At 40.2% G+C, this 21,026-nt stretch overlaps 1 protein-coding gene across 11 annotated transcripts in view; it reads right to left on the reverse strand.

Annotated features, from left to right (window-relative positions):
- Positions 1-21,026, reverse strand: part of ARB2A (ARB2 cotranscriptional regulator A) — a 466,145-nt gene that overhangs the window by 161,758 nt on the left and 283,361 nt on the right. For all 11 annotated transcript variants that reach the window (XM_008261940.5, XM_051853996.3, XM_089313035.1 and 8 more), the window contains one exon: positions 3,363-3,479. In XM_008261940.5, coding sequence (XP_008260162.2) covers positions 3,363-3,479 — 117 coding nt within the window. The remainder of the gene's footprint in view (positions 1-3,362; positions 3,480-21,026) is intronic.

Here is a 21,026-nt window from a genome sequence, read left to right on the forward strand (position 1 = left end):
TCTAGCAGCTGGCTGGGCTGGGGACACTGAGAGGCAGGATTACAAGTCAGGAAACCATATTTGCCTGCCAGGCCCTGACAGACCCGGAGCTTGAGGAAGAAGTGCCTCTGGTAGCAGCTTTCAGTCACTCTGTACTCCTCATGAGGCTGCCTTAGTGCCCACGCTTGGTCTTTCAGTTGGGAGTAGGTTTCACTTTCAGAAATTGCCAAAAGTGGCCCCTTCGACCTTCATCCCTGTGGTGTTTTTCTTGGGAGGGATATTTGCAAACTATTTCAGTTTTTTGATTCCAAATGAAGCGAGAGGAGGAGGTGGCAGAGAAATGAGAGGCTGAGGGACACAAAGTTTATCCATCCACACCCTTCTTCCAACACCCATGCTCCTGGACACAACCCTTTCTGTTTCCTGTAATCCAGAGCTGCTTGCTTGGTTATTTCAGGGAGATTGCAGAGTGGGTCAGGACTAAAAAACAAGAAAGGAAAGGGCTGGAGGTTCATCCCAAGTGTGAGGAAACACTGGACTCCTCTTTTGCCACATCACGCTGAAATCTTCTTGACCACAGGTCACACACATGGTTGGATTCCCAGGGCGTCTGACGTGGGCTATCACACCCTCCCCTTTTTGTTCTCATTTTGAGGAAGAGCCCTGAGCAGGGATAGTTTCAAAGCTCCATCAAAATAATCTGATAATGTTTGTCTCTGGGATATTACAGCAATATATCTCATTTTCCTATAGTAACACATCTCATTTTTTATGTAGTACAATTGGCTCTTCAAGGATTCTTCTTGATCATCACATAATTAATTCTTAAGGTAGTTCATGAAGAAGATGCAATACAAATTATTTTATTGTTTCTAACTCACAGTTATGACACAGGCCCCCAAAGATGGAATCGCTGGTCCAAGACAAAAAGTTTTAGCAATGGAGCTGATAAATGTTATATCCTTAATTATTGATGCACTTAGAGAGTGACTAAGCCAGAGTCATCAAAACTTAGTTCTGCTTCTTCTAAATTATTTCCAGTATGTCATTCTTCCTTTTTGAAAGATATTCTCAATATGCAACTAATTCATAAAAGAAAAAGGAGCTTATAGTTCATGTATATCAGGGAAAAGGTAACACTAGAAAAAGGTGTAATTTACAGAACTTGTTTCAAGTGCCAACAACTGTGCTATTTCTTTACATATGTTATTTCCCAATCATGTTTGCCAGATGGGTTTTATATTTTACAGATGAGAAAACTGAATCTCAAAGAGATTAAATAACTTGCCTAAGACTAAACAGCTAGGTAAAAGGGATTGAGCTGGGGTTTCAATTTGCTTAAGTCAGAATACAAAACTCTTCATGCTGCTTTCCTAAGGCATAATGGATGGAACTGACAGAAATATTCAAGAACCAGGACATTTATAAAATCTTACAAATTTCATAAAAGCAATGCTTGCAGAGGAATAAACGGGGGCTTTGATTAAATTAATATTAAATTTGTTGCATATCTTTGTTAAATGAAAAATGCAGAGTAATGTGCACTGATTTTTGAAGGAGACACCAAATCCAACCTTAGAGAGACTTAAAAAGCAAATATAAATATTTTTTGTTATATTTATCACACCTGGAATGAGACTTACATGAAAAACTCCCAGTTAAGAAAATGATGAGGCCGGCGCCGCAGCTCACTAGGCTAATCCTCTGCCTGTGGCGCCGGCACCTCAGGTTCTAGTCCTGGTTGGGGTGCCGGATTCTGTCCTGGTTGCCCCTCTTCCAGTGCAGCTCTCTACTGTGGCCCGGGAGTGCAGTGGAGGATGTCCCAGATCCTTGGGCCCTGTACCCACAAGGGAGATGAGGAGGAAGAACCTGGCTCCTGGCTTTGGATCGGCACAGTGCTCCAGTCGCAACGCGCCAGCCGTAGCGGCCACTTGGGGGGGTGAACCAATGGAAAAGGAAGACTTTTCTCTCTCTGTCTCTCTCTCTCTCACTGTCTAACTCTGCCTGTCAAAAAAAAAAAAAAAAATGATGAAAACATGGGTGTTTCTAATTTGGGCCAAGTACGAAATTCCATAGTAGTAAGTACACGACAAAAGTTACTAACAGCTCATTTAGTAATCCTACTACTTAGATAATGCTGGGAGCTGTGTAAGTATCCATTTGGACACATAAATAGCATTTAAAAATATAATCAATGTACACTAAATTTCCTTTTGAAGAAGTTGAGAACTTTGGAAAACGCAACTAAGAATGCAGCTACACTGTGGAAGGAAAAATAGGAAAAGCAGCCAGCATGTTAGAACAGATTTAAAAATCCAGCTTTCTACTTTTATGGTATTATGAGGACTAGAACAGCAGCAAGAGTGACAAAGATTGGTGATATTATAACACTACTGTGGGATTACATAGATCCATCTATTTACTCAAGGTTCTCTTACAACATAAACTCGCTGGTCCTTACAGTGCACAATGAGGACTGACCCTCTACACAATCCTATGGGGAGTGGTCAGCTGAAGGGACACGTGGATCTTGTATAACAAACACTGAGAGAAAACTAGGAAAGTCAACCAGCTCATTCACATAAATGGAAGCAAACGATTGGACTAAATAATTACCATAGCATGGGGTAGCTGATGTCAGTTGCTTGTAATATCAAAAAAGTTAATATATATGACATAAAAGTAAAAATATATGCAAAAGTAAACATCTCTCTCTCTCTCTATATATATGAAATATATGTATTTCAGCCAGGTGCCTGCAATAGGAAGAAGAGAAATAATGGTCTGAGAGGGAAAAACAAAACTGCTGGGAGCAGTCCAGTGAGCTTTGTGAGCTTCCAGGTTTGCCAGTCTTTAGGAGGTGCAGACAGAAGCTTTAGCCTGACGCTGGACCTCAGCCAGCTCCTGGCTTCTCTAGCTCAAGGGTCTGGCTCAATCCTAGTTCAGCTTTTTAATTGCATCTCCCCCTACTGGCAGTAGTAGCCAATCCACTGAAGAGTGGTGCACCCTGACACCTGTCAAGGAGAGAAGCACAAGACGCGTGTACTTCAAGCTTCTTTCTTCTGATTAAGAAGCACCAATGCAAATAGCTGACGGATACACTAAACATCAGGAGTGAGAATCTCCAAAGTTCCTAACGAACCCTGCACACGTACATAGTATTCTATAGACAGCCAAGGGGGTTGGGTGTGCTTTCACAGAGCAGTCGTTCTTCTGAAGGGTTTTCTATGCTTATTTTAACCACATCTAGTATTTTTGATTCCCTTTCAGTCTTCTACCTTGAGAAAGAAAGGTAGAGGGGAGAGGTGATACAAATTGGTGGAGGCTCAAGATATAAAGGTTCACGCCCATTCATCTCAGCACTGAAAGAAGCCAAGTCTCACCTCTCTCATCCATTCTCGAACGGTTTTGCCAGCTTCTTGATGCCACACATTGTGAACAGAGTCTGTCAATGCCACTGCAGTTACCTTGCTTTTCACATCTGCTTCTCGTTGAATCATCTGTTTTAAGGAAGGTAAATAAAACATTGCTTATAATTTTTTTTCCTACAGGTGCAACCTACTTAGTCATAAATAATAGCAATATATTAAAATGAAAACATATACATATATCAGACTCAAGGCCACTCTTCTCTATACTGAACACATAACCTCTTTTTTCCCAGAGATATAAAAAGGCCTGGTATTTTCTTCTAAAAAGATAATATCACTTAAGTCTCAGAACTACACAGCTCTGTTATTTTCCATGTGGTCTGACAATTCAGGGATTAAAGGGATCACAAGGGGAATCCCTGAGGGTTTCTTTTACAAGTTTCTTCTTCCTCTTCCTATTGCAGTGCTTCAGGGAAGTCGGTACCAGAGGTTCACCGTTAGCTACTTAGGACTAATGTCTACTAGCTTTCAGTAGATGGCACATCAATACAAAAGGGGTATCTTGCTTTGACTTCTCCAATTTAACTAGCCTGCTCTTCACCAGAACCTTGCAATTTCTTGGTATTTTAAATGCCCACAAAGATCTTCTGTTTTGAAGCCTCTCAATATCATTTTGCTTCCTAAGATATTTCTTTATGTGGCAAACTGTTATATTTTAATGTCTTATAAAATTTTAGGTTTAAAAAGTTAAATGGCTGTTAAGATTTTAAAAAAATAGCCTAGCCTGAAGATACTGGGAACTCACAGTGGTCTTGCCAGATAAAGAAACTGAAAAAAGAATCAAAAAAAGGTTTGAATCCTACTAATACTAGTAACCGTAGTTCGGCACAACAAATGAAGGAAAGTTTACTAAAAATTATAGTTGAAATATAATATAATATAATATAATATACAGATTTCAATTTCATGGGAATGTCATTTCTCTTCCTAGCAAACATATTTTTTATTGAAGAAAAAGAGCAATTTTTCTATAGTTTGCTATTAATTTCTATAAATTGTCTATCAAAAACATAATAGTGCACTTAAAATGGACAAATTCTGAGTAACACTGAAAAGGTCAAACAGAGACCACTGCAGGCCTTTCTTGCTTCTGATAACATACAGTGCCTGTCCATATTGTGAACTAACAGCCAACAACATCTCTCCCTCCTTTACATTCCTTTCACTGCTGCACACGTCTATCCCCTCTCAATGAACACGCTGTAATGGGTATCTAATTCACTGTGGATGCTGCCTCAGTGGTATATCCACACCTTAAAATTTCTGTCCTAGGTTTTCTGATTATGTAACGTGGAAGTCTGAAGAATCAATGTTGGTTATCAACATCATAATATTTCTGAAACATATAGCTTGCAATACCAAAAATATTTTTAAAAACACAAAATAAGACTCTAATTTGATGCATCACATTAATTAACTAGCAAGCTACTTTCTTCTACATTTTATTTGAAAGCCAGATTCTCACTGGATCACATTGGTGGCAACAGATAATAATAAAAAAAAAATTCTACAATAGTCAATACACCTGGCTTATGAAGAAATTGTATGTCCTTACTCTTATATTTAAATGGTAACATTTTAAGAGATCTAGAGCAATTGTTGCTAAAGTTACAAAACAAACACATGTTTTTTCAATATTCTCAGAATATGTCTGCCTTTTAAAATATTTGACTTGAGTTTTGCGGTGGTTGTTAAATATGCAGATTTATTTAAAATGATGTTAGAAGAGTCATTTAAAAAATGAGATAATATTAAGGAATTAATAGGTGGAGGAGTTAATGCAAAAGTAGAAAATCTGGAGGTTAAAATTCTTTTTTAAAGGATTTATTTATTTATTTTTAACTTTTATTTAATAAATTTTCAAAGTACAGCTTTTGCATTACAGTGGCTTCCCCCCCCATAACTTCCCTCCCACCCGCAACCCTCCCATCTCCCACTCCCTCTCCCATTCCATTCACATCAAGATTCATTTTCAATTATCTTTATATACAGAAGGTCAATTTTTTAAACTTTTATTTAATGAATATAGATTTCCAAAGTACAGCTTATGGACTACATTGGCTCCCCCCCACCCCGATGACTTCTCTCCCACCTGCAACCCTCCCCTTTCCCGCTCTCTCTCCCCTTTCATTCATATAAAGATTCATTTTCAATTTTCTATATATACAGAAGATCAGTTTAGTATACATTAAGTAAAGATTTCAACAGTTTGCACCCACATAGAAACACAAAGTGAAAAATACTGTTTGAGTACTCGTTATAGCATTAAATCTCAATGTACAGCACATTAAGGACAGAGATCCTAGATACAGAAGGTCAATTTAGTATATATTAAGTAAAGATTTCAACCATTTGCACCCACACAGAAACACAAAGTGTAAAGTACTGTTTGAGTACTAGTTATAGCATTAATTTACATTGTACAACACATTAAGGACAGAGATCCTACATGGGGAGTAAGTTCACAGGGACTCCTGTTGTTGACTTAACAGTTGACACTCTTGTTTATGGCGTTGGTAATCACCCGAGGTTCTTGTCATGGATTGCCAAGGCTATGGAAGCCTTTTGAGTTTGCCAACTCTGATCTTATTTAGACAAGGTCGTAGTGAAAGTGGAAGTTCTCTCCTCCCTTCAGAGAAAGGTACCTCCTTCTTTGATGGCCCATTCTTTCCACTGGGATCTCACTCGTGGAGATCTTTCATTTAGGTTTGCTGTTGGTTTTTTTTTTTTTTTTTTTGCCAGAGTGTCTTGGCTTTCTATGCTTGAAATACTCTCATGGGTTCTTCAGTCAGATCCGAATGCCTTAAGGGCTGATTCTGAGGCCAGAGTGCTATTTAGGACATCTGCCTTTCTATGAGTCTGCTGTGTATCCCACTTCCCATGTTGAGTTGTTCTCTCCTTTTTAATTCTTTCAGTTACTATTAGCAGACATTAGTCTTGTTTATGTGATCCCTTTGACTATTAATCCTGTCATTATGATCAATTGTGAACTGAAACTGATCACTTTGACTAGTGAGATGGCATTGGTACATGCCACCCTGATGCAGGTTAAAATTCTATAAACTGGACAGAGGTGTTAGATAGATTCATATTTTTGCCTGATTGACATTTCATACGATGTACAACTTTTCTTACATCACATCATAGCCCCATGTGATATTCCCTTACACTATTACAACACTTTAGAGTTTAAAAATGAACATAGCTAGAAAAAAATTTAAAATATTTGATTGTTTAGGATTAGAACTGTGAATAAGTGAAACATCTTAACAGCCTAATTTTTCCGAATATTTACCTCTGTTTCAGCTTTGCTACAGCTTAATTAAGTAGTCTTGGAACTACCTGAAATTGCCATTTCTACCCATAATCTTTGCTTTTTACATTTATTAGCCTGGTTCACAGTCCTCTTCTCTCCCTTACTGTTGTCTACCAGGGTCAGTGTGGTGATGCTAGGTTGGAGCAGACTGAATTAAGACAGCTTAAGAGATGGAACTTAGGTGGATTATAGCTAAAGCAAGGAATGAGTAGAGGCACAGATGGGGAGAAAAATAACCACTACAGTACAGTCTGCAAGGAAGACCTTAATAATCTGGAGAACCCAGAAATGTCAAACAGAGGGGGCCATATCACCAAAAGTCTATTCTATATGTCAATCTAAGGTAGAGCTGTGGTGTCTGGTTAGAGGCTACGGATGTAGACAGCTTGACATTCCTTGCAAACTTCTGTCTACATGTGCATATGAATCTTTTTCCTGAGAAGGGATCCTCAGCTTCCACTGAGAGGATCCATCTGAGGATGGATCTTAGTCTCTAGAAATGTTAAGACCCTAAAATTTAAAAGTCTCCATGTATTATTTTTATCCTTTTTAAAAGAAAAAGAAGCACCTCTATTCCATGATCTAAGACAGAAGGGAGGAGCAGTTACTTGTGTGTGTTTGTGGGCCTTGACTTCCCTTGGGCAGACCTCAGCTCCCTGCCCAACTGAATACAGCCCTCTACCTGCCTCACTGGCCTGGTCTTGATGCAATTCACCAAGAAGCTCATCCTGCTGGGACTGTTCCTCCAGAAGACTGCTGAGTGGGGCGTTCTCTTGGTCTGCTGGTTAAAATCCTTTCTACCTTGGGAGTCAGCTTGGCCCCCTTTTTATAGACAAGGGTGTAACTTTACCATGCATGGCCCATTACACTAGGGAGCTTTAGGATAGTGATGTCTGGCTATCATCTTTTTTACTTTTATCTAACTTGATAGCATTTATAAACAAAAACTGAATATTATCTATCCTTTTTGAAAGAGTGGTATAGATGTGAAGTTGATGACATTAAATGCAATTGTTCAAAGGGTCACTTACTAGGTACTTCGTGGTTCATTCAAGATTACATAAGAGAGGGGGCAGACACTTTGTGCACTTAGGTGAAGCCACTGCTGGTAGACAGCTACATCCTATTTTGGAGTGCCTGGGTTCAAGTTCTGGCTCCATTCCAGATTCCAGATTCCTGCTAATGGGTACCCTAGGAGGTAGTGGATGAAGGTTCTTATACATACATACATATAATTTTATTTGACTTGAACATTTTTTTTTTTTTTTTTTTTTTTTTTGACAGGCAGAGTGGACAGAGAGAGAGACAGAGAGAGAAAGGTCTTCCTTTTTGCCGTTGGTTCACCCTCCAATGGCCGCCGCTGCAGCCGGCGCACCGCGCTGATCCTGGCAGGAGCCAGGAGCCAGGTGCTTTTCCTGGTCTCCCATGGGGTGCAGGGCCCAAGCACCTGGGCCATCCTCCACTGCACTCCCTGGCCATAGCAGAGAGCTGGCCTGGAAGAGGGGCAACCGGGACAGAATCCGGCGCCCCAACCGGGACTCGAACCCGGTGTGCCGGCGCCGCAAGGTGGAGGATTAGCCTATTGAGCCACGGCGCCGGCTTTATTTGACTTGAACATTTAAAAAATGATTAAAAATGATCCAAATCAGGGCAGGCAGAAATGTTGAAATTCTAAAGATCATACTAAGATAGAAATCAGCTCTGAGCAAAAACTGACAATCAACAACACTTTAAAATTACTACAGTCCTAAAATAGATAATATCTAGGATAAGAGGGAAAACTACATATTTCTATAAACGTATTGATGATTTCAAAATTAATGTAAGATATTCGATCCTGTCATGATATTTTATTACTTGTTAATTCTACTCATGTATCTACTAACGGTCTTCACCTTAGCTTCACTATAATTAATTAATCTGCTCTTCCTTTCACTGTTTTGAATGTTTCTAGTCGGACAAAAGTCCAACTCAGTAAATGGCAAATACTCCGAACAGAACAAAAGCATTAGGGGAGGGTGGGGTGTGACATGGGAGTTAGGATGTTGCTTGGGATGTCCCATCCTCATTCCCTGCTGGAGTGCCCGGGTTCTAGCTGAGCTCTAGATCCACACCTCATTCAAGCTTCCTGCTAATGAGACCTCGAGAGGCAGGTGATAGCTCAAGTAGTTGGGTCCCTACCGCTAACATGAGAGATTCGAATTAAGTTCTGGCCTCCCAGCTTTGGCCTGATCCAGCTCTGGCTGTTGTAGGCATTTGGGGAGCCGGGTGTGAATTGGTGGATGGGAGTTTTCTGTCTTGCTGCCTTTTAAATCAACCAGTCAAATCACATGTCACCTGCATGCAAGCTTATAGAATTATTAACATTTTTGAGGGGGGGGCTTCTTTATTTTTACTTTTTCTTCCATGATTATGATTTTCAAAGTGAAGTAACTCTGAGAAGCTAGATAAACTTATCCAGTGCGAAAGCTATGTAAGTCAGGCGAGTTGAAGACCAGAAGATGAGAGGGGAGGCAAGGGAGGCCAAAGTCAGCAGCAATGTAGCACGGCTCGGACGCAGGAAGGGCTGCAGCTTTCTCTCTACAATAATCAGGCAGATCTTTCCGGTTCACTCAGCTTCCCTCACTATAGCCTCCCTTCTCCAAGGCCCTCAAATGATGCACCAGACTACTCTTCTCATAAACACCTGGCCAAAGCCGAAGGTTTCCTGTCAGAGTTCCTCAGTTTTCTTTCTGCACCGACAACTGCTGCAGCTTTTCCTTGGATTTCATCCGCCTACCCCAGTATTCTATTATTATTTTTTTAATTTATTTTTTTGACAGGCAGAGTGGACAGTGAGAGAGAGACAGACAGAAAGATCTTCCTTTTGCCGTTGGTTCACCCTCCAATGGCCGCCGCGGCCAGCGCACTGCGCTGATCCGATGGCAGGAGCCAGGTACTTATCCTGGTCTCCCATGGGGTGCAGGGCCCAAGCACTTGGGCCATCCTCCACTGCACTCCCTGGCCACAGCAGAGAGCTGGCCTGGAAGAGGGGCAAGTGGGACAGAATCTGGCGCCCCGACCGGGACTAGAACCTGCTGTGCCGGCGCCGCTGGCGGAGGATTAGCCTAGTGAGCCACGGCGCTGGTCCCAGTACTCTATTATGATCTACTTTTCACAGAGGAAAAAACACAGACTCTCACTTGAGCTGAATTAAAGTTTAATTTAGCATACTCTGAAGACAGGGGGGTATCACAGGGATGCTCTGCCATGAGGTCTCGGGCGTACCTCTGGACCAGGGTTTTGAAAATTCTGAGTTAACCCCATTCAATATCCCAGGCTACGCAGAAGGGAAATTTGCATTGATTGGCTTCACCCTAATCTAAAAGACATTAAAGGATAATTTTATATTCCTATATTTGTGGCTTGACAACCATGAGAGTCAGGATAATTCCTTCCCCTGTATTGTATAGTCCAAGGAGATCTACTCAAAGAGGATCAGTACTGTCTTGCAAGAGCCCAATGTTAAATTTTTCAAAATTGCTTGAACTGATAGCTAACCACAGCCATTATTAAAAATTAAAATTATATAAACTTCTACTTAAATAATTTATATTGAAAATAATGATAGTAAATACTCAAGACTCAAAAAAAAAAAAAAAAAGAGGGAGTGTGGGCTAGAGTTAGTAGTATGTGTAAGGATGGATGCGGGCCCAGATCTATGTCTAAGATATGAGTGGACTTCAAAAAGTTAATGAAAAATAGAATTAAAGAATAAGTTTATTTTAGTCCCAAAATTTTGAAATTCATGCATATGAATATAATAAGTCTTAAATGTGTTTTTGAGGGGAATGTTTAAAGGCCTTCCATCAGTAAAACCCTTATCTTCCTTCTAAATTATGACATGTGTTATACACATGTACTGTGAGGGTTACAGCATGTGAATTCCTTGTACAGGAAAGAATATTCTGAAAGAGAATCAAATAACGCGTGTTTCTTTCAGAGCGGGATCTGACACAACTGTACGTTTATAATTCCGAGGATCATTACTACGGTGTGAGCATGAATGAATCATCACTCTAGTTAATGGCACAGTTGAGGTTTGAGATGCCTTTTTTTAAAAAGGATGTATGTGTATATATAAATAGATTAGCTCCCTCTATTGCTCCTTGAGTTAAGATTTCAGATTAACTTGTTTCAAAGGTTTGAAAAAGTGTAAAAAGCTGGTCCCTTTCACACCTTCATTATGCAGATTATAATTGTACTCAGTGCCTCTGCTTAAGTGCAGTCTATATCGTTTGATAAACTATAATATTTTACCACACACCTGTCCTATCACTCGACATTTTTGCCCACGTGTTCCCTGTGCTATCAGGCTCACTTGCTTACACGTGTGCCCTGTAAGAAGGTGACTGATCAGAGAACACAGCATTTGGCAGACTCTGAATCTGCTAATGTCTGACACAGCTGCTTCTTACTCCTCCTGAAGGTCTTTTGAACAAGTCTGTCCCAGTAGCTGGCTACTCGCAGAGCAAGTATCATGGTTGCTGTAACAGTAAAACCTGGGTTCTGGCACCCAATGCACTAGCGCCTCTAGTGAGCATGATGAAACACACACTCTTCAGTAGATGAAATGGGAAGACTACACTGCCCAGCAGGGTGTTCAGAACAGGATGAACTTCAACTCTCCCATGCTACTCGGTGCACTTCTCTAATCTTCATTTACTTTTTCTTTATTGAGAGATGAGGCTTTCAAGCAAGTAGTCATTGTAAGTTAAGTGCAGTAGTTAAATTCAAGGAGTTCAGAGTAACATTGTTTAGGTTTAAACCCTGCTCTCTCCTGAAAATGCTATCTTCAGCAAATTATTGCAACTATTTCTGTGCCTCAGTTTTGTCAGGGGAGTGTCATGCAGGCAATAAATGCGTGACAGTCACAGAGTTATTGTATTCAATGAATGAAATGTAAAGCTGTTGCAGGGGTGAACAATGTCCAGCCCATGAGCCATATAAGGCCTGAGAAATTATTTGATCCATCCTTGCCAAGGCAACCACAGGTGGGACTCAAATTCCAATAAATCTATAGCAGGCTAATTTTTTTAAAGAGAGGGGGAGAGAGGGAGAGAAAGAGGTCTTCCACCTGCTGGTTCACTCCCTAGATGGTTGCAACAGCCAAAGCTGCGCCAATGTGAAGCCAAGAGCCAGGAGCTTCTTCTGTGTCTCCAACATGGGTGCAGGGATCTAAGGACTTGGGCCATCTTCTACTGCTTTCCCAGGCCATAGCAGAGAGCTGGATTGGAAATGGAGCAGCCGGGACTTGAACTGGCACCCAATCGGGATGCTGGCACTGCAGGTGGTGGCTTTACCCATTATGCCACTATGCTGGCGCCGGCCCTGGCTAATTTTTAAGTTGATAATTTTGTATGGCCTGCAAACAATGTTATAAATATCTAAATGGCCCTTGGCAGAAAAAAATTCCCCACCCCTGAAAGACCTAGCACAAAGTACACAATCATAACAGGTGATTCCACATAAACACTCAATGTCAACTACTTCTTACACTAATACTAGCACATTCTCCTCACTTGGTTAGAAGAAACCAACAGAAGCTGGTTTATAAATGCCTTTCAAGACTTGTTTTAAACCTCCATAGATCCACAAAGGAAAAATATATAAAGGGCTGCTTTTTCCTTTGATTAAATGTACTGATTAGTATGTCTATTTAAAATCCTGTAATGAGAATACTAGACCAGTCAGGGCACCATATACTTGAAAATGAAAACAGAATTGCTGAAGTAATACTGTGGCAGTTCTACTTTCGTCCCACGAAGGAACCCTTTCAGAATGACTCGAGCTGGTAACAAAGCATGGAGCCATGGCTTGACAGCCCCAGTCACAAAGATATAAAGTATGTCCCGTGAAAGACAATTACAGCGTTAAAGGAATTAGATATAATTAATAATAAATTAGATATAATTAATTTTTATTTTTGGTTAATCATGGCAAAAACCACAAAAATGTGAATAATAGTAGTCACCTAACAGGGTTGATGAAGTAAAAATAAGGCATGCAAGAATTCAGTAGTTAGCTACTAATTAGTACTATCTAGACATTTATCTCTGATTCCTAAAATGTACTCTTTGCTTTATACTCGGAATCTATGTACTCTTCAGTGACATCAATAGGGCAGCAATTTTGAAGTGCAACCAACTACTCCCATCTCTGCCACCACTTTCTCAAGTTTATAAAGTGATTTGGGCTTGCCTGAATGTTTTTAAAGGGAATAATTAGGAATAAAAGGGATGGCCATACATTCCAGGTTGCCCACGACAGTCCTGGTTCTGCCTATTAAGCTGGCTTAATTATTAATACTATCCCCCTTTCACTGTTAAAAGTTTTAGAGTTCGGATGGTAAATACTTTGGTCACTATATGTGTAACACAGATGTTAAATGTTACTCTAGTAAAAGGGAAATCTTATAAAAGTTTCATTCTACTCAATGCTTAGAAATTTAATCATATGCCCCAAGCCTATATAATAGGTCACTATAAAAATAACCCTGTAGGAAAACATACAAGAAGCATTTCAAAAGGTTCCTAAATTCAAAACTTAAGAGCAAGCCTCTGAGAGGGCCTGAGCCCCTCACAGATGGGCATGCATCTCACACCCTGGTTAGGTAAACATGGCCAGCTGGCCTCCACCGCAGTGACAGGATAAGACAACATTCTTGCTTCCTGGGCTTTGAAGCCTTAGCTTCAATTCTTGCAACCTTTGTCTAATTTCAGGAAGGAAAAGGCTCTCCACAGGCAAGAACACCAAGGGCTAGGGTATGTAAACTGAAACTTCTTGGGTCACATGCATTTATGAAGATAAGTCTCCAGCCACCAGTTAGGGAATGGCAAGCTATGATTTATTATTGCAGGCAGCCAGAAGAGAGCAGTAATCACTTCCTTTTCCTTTCCTGCCTGGACCATGCTGCCACGTGCAGGCTGCCGCCCCAACAAAAAGCATGTGTAAGGTAGGTTTAAAGGGAAAGAAAAGCAAAGCAAACACTGAGTGATTGACAGTCTCAAAGTTGGGAAAGAAGACCAGTGCTTTACAAAAATACACGATGTGGGGGCAAAAAGAGGCAAGAGTTGCCAAAACTTACTCTACCAATCAAGCAAACAGCTAGCATTTATTATGTAAGAGATGTTAACTGAAAGAAAAAAATAAAAGAGGTCAGATGCTAAGAAAACAGTATGTGATTATCTAGATAATTTGATTAAAAATTTATATGTTATACGACTGACTGTAGAAGGCGAGATATTACAAAACAGAGGTATGAAAATTACAATGACAAATAAAGTAGACAGAGAAGTATCAGTGAGGACTAAATATTAAGAACCCCAAACCTAAGGCACGCTTAGCAATAAAGATATTTAAATGGTGTCACAGTCTTAGATGGAAAAATGAGAAAAATTAAAACTTTATAAATAAACTATATACAAAGAAATGCTTCCAACACAAATAAGTAGTAAAGAGGCTGATAATATGCAGTTTAAAAATCACTTATAAACCTTTATTAATTGGCATTATATATCTTGAAATTCTTAGGTATATTTTAGATATATTTCTTAGATAGTATTTCTTAGGTAAATATTCAAGAATCGCCAATCATTGGCTAGTTTAGAAACTTGTAGCAAAATAATTCACTGGGTTCAGGAAGGCCAGGTATATACCCTTGGCTGGGAGACAGGTACTGCACTTAAGTCTTAGCTCACATCATTCTCTTTTGGTTTGAGAAAAACAAAGGTAAAGGGAATAAGGCTTCCCACTGCAAAGACATAAAGTAAAAATCCAGAATATTGGAGAATATATTACTTAACACATTTCTCTTAAGAATCTTTACACATGGGGCAGACATACTGCTGCAGCAGGTTAAGCCATCGCCTGCAACCCCAGCATTCCATATGGTCACCAGTTCATGTCCCAGCTGCTCCACTTCCAATCCACTTCCCTGATAATGTGCCTGGTAAAGTGGTAGAAGATGGCCCAAGTATTTGTGGGAGACCTGAAGAAGATCCTGGCTCCTGGCTTCAACCTGGTCCAGCCCTGGCCATTGTAGCCACCTTGGGAGTGAACCAGCAGTTGGAAGATTTTCCTCTCCCTCTGTCTCTCCCTTTCTTTCTGTAATCCTGCCTTTCAAATAAATAAATCTTTTTTTTTTTTTTTTTTTTGAACAGGCAGAGTGGATAGTGAGAGAGAGACACACAGAGAAAGGTCTTCCTTTTCCATTGGTTCACCCTCCAATGGCCGCCACGGCTGGTGTGCTGTGGCCAGCGCACCGCGCTGATCCGATGGCAGGAGCCAGGTGCTTCTCCTGGTCGCCCATGGGGTGCAGGGCCCAAGCACTTGGGCCATCCTCCACTGCCTTCCCGGGCCACAGCAGAGAGCTGGCCTGGAAGAGGGGCAACCGGGAAAGAATCTGGCGCCCCGAATGGGACTAGAACCTGGTGTGCCGGCGCCGCTAGGTGGAGGATTAGCCTATTGAGCTGTGGCGCCGGCCAAATAAATAAATCTTTAAAAAAAATCTTTACATGGAATTTACATAAATGTTTGGTAGATCTGAATTTTCATTAAGGTTTTCAGAATTACTGTCTATATTAATAATATTTTTTATAAAAATTCAGCTCAAATTACCCCTATTTCTTTTTTATACAATTTAAAGATAGTAAACTCTGTTACCTGGCGTTAACAAGGAAAGCAGTCCTGGTCAACTGTCCTACGCAACAGATTACATCATAAAGTTTAGGAAGGAATGATTTCTGACTTTCAGGAAGAATTCACAATTTAGGAGAGTAGGGCAGGTTCAGCCATGTTCTGTAGACGCCCTTAATATCTGAGTATCTGAAATATGGGTTATCTCATTGAATTGAATAATTCTTTTATTTTTTAAAGGTAGGATATGTCTAGCTTAATATTTTTAAATGTATTTTATTCGTTTAAAAGGCAGAGAGACGGAACAATTCCTTTCTAAGTTGACTGACAGTTGTGGGATTATGCACCAGTTTTATAGATGAGGAACATAATGTCTACAGAAAGCTATGTAACTTGCCTACATTCACCTGTTAAGTGGCACAGATAACCTTTTAACTCCAAGTTCTGTGTCTTAATTTTTTTCCTCCCGTTTATGTGAAAGGCAGAGAGAGAGAGAGAGAGAGAGAGTGAGTGAGTCTTGGGTGGCAGGGACTCAAATACTTCCATCTCTCAGGATATACATCTGCAGGAAGCTAGAATCAGTAGTGGAGGGGCTCAAACCCAGGGACTCTGATATGGGATGCTGGTATCCCAAGCAGCATGCTAACTGCTACACCAGATACCTGTCTCCTTTGTCTTTATACTCATGGCTATGTGTATATAACATCTACCTTCTTTCTTAGAACATAGTTATACTGGCAACAATTTGCTCATGGTCCTTCCTTCCCACTGAAAAGTAGGCTCTGAGGACAGGACTGTGTTTGTCAATACCACATCCCCATTACCTTTACAATGATAGACACAGAACAGGTGCTAACAAATTGTAGGATGAATGAAAGTGTTATTCACAGAAATGGGATATATCAGGGAAGGTGATGGCTAGTGAGAGAGATGTCTGGTTTGGTGGATTTAGAAATGGCTTACATTGCACACTGGGTTCCCCAGGAAACAGACTCTGAGATAGGATTTAGCAGGCAGGATGTTTATAAAGGAGACTCCTTAAGGACAACATCTGGAGAAGGGAAGGGAACAAAGCAGAAATGGAGGGAGAAAGAGAGAGAAGTCATGGTGACGTGCATGCCCATTAACAGCCTTGTACAGCTCCCAGGAGAGCTCTGGACCTAGAATGGCCCTCAGAGTTTTCGCACATCGGGTTCAGATGACTTGGCCTATAATCTCTTGCACTGCCCTGTCTTTGAAAATGGCCCCCACCATAGCTCAAACAATCCTTAATGAGGCTGATAGCTAAAGGCACTTCCAAGAACTGGGACAATATGTTCTTCATAGAACGTGCAAGTGAGTATGCACCTCCATGTCTGTCACAGGTCATAACTGAAATTACAGAATTCGCCTACTGTCTGTTCATATATAAATAATCCTTCCGATCTGCCTAGTAATCCACGCTCTTACTCCTGTGCTCAAGATCACATCATGATTTATCTCAGTAACATCCAACAGAACAAGTAGATTTCTCCTGGATTTTAGATTTCTTACAATCCAACACTATACTGCTAAATTTCATATTATTCGCCAACTAACCATCATGAAGAAAAGAAGACAAAGCTAAGAGAACGAGAAGTACTGACTGTTGGAAAACAAAAAGAAACCCAAATCACAAATTCCAAAACTTATCTAACAAATACACTAGGCAATGATACAATTTTTCTAAACTGGAAGTGAAATGTACATGTTAGATAAAGCAAGGTATACCTGTGATTTTAAACCTGAATGTTATCCATGTACAAAATAAGCCAGACTTCAAATAAAGTATGCCTTTCTCACTACCGAGTGCCTGTCACAATAAGGCCCAGCCTTCTGATGTTGGCTGGGGAAAGGAAGAGCAAGCACGGACAGGGAGTTTCACTGTAGAAACACATGGATGGTTTCTCCAAGTTCAGCCTTCATTCCCTGTGTCACGAGGAAATAAAAGCTGTGCTATATAAATTGAGGCCTAAAGACACTGGCGATTGTAATTCTTTACCAGATCTTTGTGGCTCCAAACCCTTACATATTTCTCAGTGTTTGCATTTAGAAATACAAGGTGATCTTCATTTGATTCCATCTCTTTAGTTGTTGTTGTTGTTGTTTTTTGTTTTTTTGTTTTTTTTTTGTTTTTTTTGACAGGCAGAGTGGACAGTGAGAGAGAGACAGAGAGAAAGGTCTTCCTTTTCCGTTGGTTCACCCCTCAATGGCCGCTGCGGCCGGCGCACTGCGCTGATCCGAAGCCAGGAGCCAGGTGCTTCTCCTGGTCTCCCATGCGCATGCAGGGCCCAAGGACTGGGCCATCCTCCACTGCAGAGAGCTGGACTGGAAGAGGAGCAACCGGGACAGAATCTGGTGCCCCGACCAGGACTAGAACCCAGTGTGCTGACGCCGCAGGCAGAGGATTAGCCTATTGAGCCACGGCGCCGGCCTGATTCCATCTGTTTAGTAAGGTTCAGGTTTATGCTGCTTAACTGGTGTGGCACGGATGTGATTTGCATATGTGGGTTGGGGGTACCAGCTGGATCAAAATGTGAATGTTCATAAAACAGGATGTGCTGCTGGACTGTGGGTTACTATGGTAGTCAGACACTGGGAGAGGTTGACAATCACTTAAAAATGGGACAATGACATCACTGTAATTAGGATAAGTCCCAGGCTTTCACATTGTTTGAAAATATTTGAACAAGGATCTCCAGATGGCTATCCTACCTAGGAACTTTTGCTAAATACCTGGAGCTTCTGCTCCTGTGTAGGCATCCAAATGAATATGCTTAGAGGAAGAGATTTCTATTCAACTAAACACTTGCAAGGGCTATTTAAATGCATACCACACTGACCAACGAAAGTAGGACAATTCTTTAAGTTGGGGTTTTAAAAATATGATTATGATTACATGTTAGAGACATTTTTCCCATGAAAGCACAGCTCACATTTCTGAAGTGACAGAAATAAATGGCTTGAAACGTGTATTTGGGAGAGGACTTTTGGGGACTCTATTGCACAAAACCATAGGCACACTGGGTAGAGAAAAGATGGAATTGGATGGAAAGTAGCTATTTACCTCTATGGTTGGGGCTGCATCTTCATTTCACAGACAAGAGAACGTGCACATACACTTCATGTAGGAAAAGAGCGCCTTGGAGTTCATATACTAGTGAACCATAAACAACAGTCACTATACACTAAGTGTCCTCCATCAGTATCTATCCTAATGGAAAACAGTGGAGTAGCACTTCAGATCACTAACAGGAAGAGAGGAACCCTGAAACCTATCATTTAGACATCTGATGACAGCTCGGAGGCACGAGCGCGCTGAAAAATTTACACTGAGGAAAGGTTTATGTGTGAGTGAAGGAGAATTATTCTCAAGGCTATTTTTTAAAATTCCATTTTCTTTCATGTATTCATTCCTCAGCTCTTCTTTGGGGTACATTCCACCAGTTTAGTCCATGATTTAAAATTTGTATTCCACTATCATTAAATATTGTCTGTTTCATGAGTATGAAATAATTTAAACAGTAAGAATCTAAAATAAATATAGCACTTAGGCAGCAAGGTACAGGATGTTTAATAAGCATCAGCATTTATTACAGTAGGAGGCAGAATTTTTGTTACATCACACCTTTTGTTAAGTAGCCAATTTAGCCAATATGGAATCTTATAAGATATAAAAAAGAGTCAGTAGTTCACTAATTTAGAAAGTCAATTATATGTCACTGTTTCATATCAGGTTAATTACTTCATTTACATTTTCAGAATTTTAAAGTAGTGCATGAAAGGTGACAGATTGACAGTACTGCAGGCTGAAATTCTTACACTATTTTACCGAGTGTTAATAATATAAAAGGCAATATACAAAACAGAATTACACACTGGTTTTATCTAATGAGAGTATAAGTAAAATGGGCATGATGCAGAAATGGGAGAACAAAATGGGCATGTTTGGAAAACAAAATTTACTGAGGATGCAAGGAAGTGGCAAATTGTTAGGTACTTCCATATTGCTCCTCTAGGTAATATATATGAAAGAATGATGGTTAAATATCGAAAAAGGAAAAGGAATGAATGGTATTCAAAAGAAGTCAAAAGAAGGAATTTAGTTTAAAAAAAGAATAAAAGTGACTCCTAGAGGGGAAGGTGTATCATAATCAGGGGTATGACAAAGTGGGAGGAGGTCTATTACCATAGAGAACAAAAGAAGACTAGGCATAGAAATTAGGAACAAATGTTGACTTTCCATAGTTCTGATTCCTTACCCACTTTCATAAGAACCCAACCTGCCACTCCTTATTGTGGGTGTCATGATGAAATCTACCATACTACTTTCTGTCACTAAGTTGTCAGGAAAAGCAAGTCTTCCCTAAGTCTGTCTCTCCCACACAGCCATCAGTACATACTATGATCTATTAGTCCCTTTCCTACTCAAACAAAAAGGACAACGAACTCATTACTGAATTTTCCAGTAATTAGGTTTTCTACAAGGTAATTTGATGTTGACACTACTTTTTATTCATTTTGTAGGAGTGGGGTAAGTTACATTCTACTGCTTTAAAATTTGTATTCTTGTAGGAATGACTGCAGTACAATTATATCTCCTATGGTCTTTTGTAGATGAGTGAATTTTTATAAGTAACATCATTGTTCACAAAAAACAGCTTTGGTATTAATAATAATGGTACCACCTGTAACATCACACAGAAAAGAAGAATGAAAAGTCATCAAGGACAGTAGAAATTGTCCAGTCCACTTGCTTTTTGTACAGATGAGAAAAGATATGAAATGACTCAGGTGTCACCTCCTGTGTGACGTTACAGCAGTATCCACAACTGACAATGCCTCTCCTCTACCCTGGACACCGGGTATGACCTAACAGCACATGTACCATTAGTTCCTTTGACCATGTGTCTCAGCTCTTCGCTTCCTTGTAGCACAACGGGCTCCACAGAGATATACTTTGGTGCAAGTTTTGGGCTGAGAGGCCACCACGGTGCCTTGTGCACACACACTGCTTTAATTCTGTGGACTGAATGGCTGTTGTTTTGTTCTTTTTCTGATCAGTTTGGCAGGTCAAGTCAGTCAAACTGGTTTCTTCATGTAGACACTGCCTTACTATGGAAATGAATGTGGAAACATTCATCTTTGTCAGAAATTATGTCAAATTATTCAAATTTATTGGTGAATTACAGCAAACATCCCAGCTGATGAACATCTCAGTCATATGTTTTTTAGAGAACACTTATGGTTCTGAAAAGATAACATTACAATGAGCTTTCTCCTTCTGAGGCAAAAATGTTTGGAAAGAGGATGGGTCTGTTATTCAAGATAATAATTTATTTTAATCACAAAAATTTTCAAGGATGTCCAGGAGTGTAAGTGTTAAAGCCTACCCCCTTAGAGAGTGCTGCTATTGTTTCTTCCCTCGCCTTGCTAGGGTCCTCTCTCAGGGTCCTTAGGAAGCTGCCTCTTCAGACCCCTTCTGTCAGGTTCCATCTTTTCCAAAGACACAGTGCAGCCTTCACATTAACTCTGCTTCTCTGGCTTGAGGTGAAAAGCGATTAGCTACAGCACACTGGTGTGATGTTCATGTTATTCTCTGCTGT

Source organism: Oryctolagus cuniculus, chromosome 14 (genome assembly GCF_051225735.1).
Source record: "Oryctolagus cuniculus isolate XC-2025 breed Fujian yellow rabbit chromosome 14, ASM5122573v1, whole genome shotgun sequence".
NCBI lineage: Eukaryota > Metazoa > Chordata > Mammalia > Lagomorpha > Leporidae > Oryctolagus > Oryctolagus cuniculus.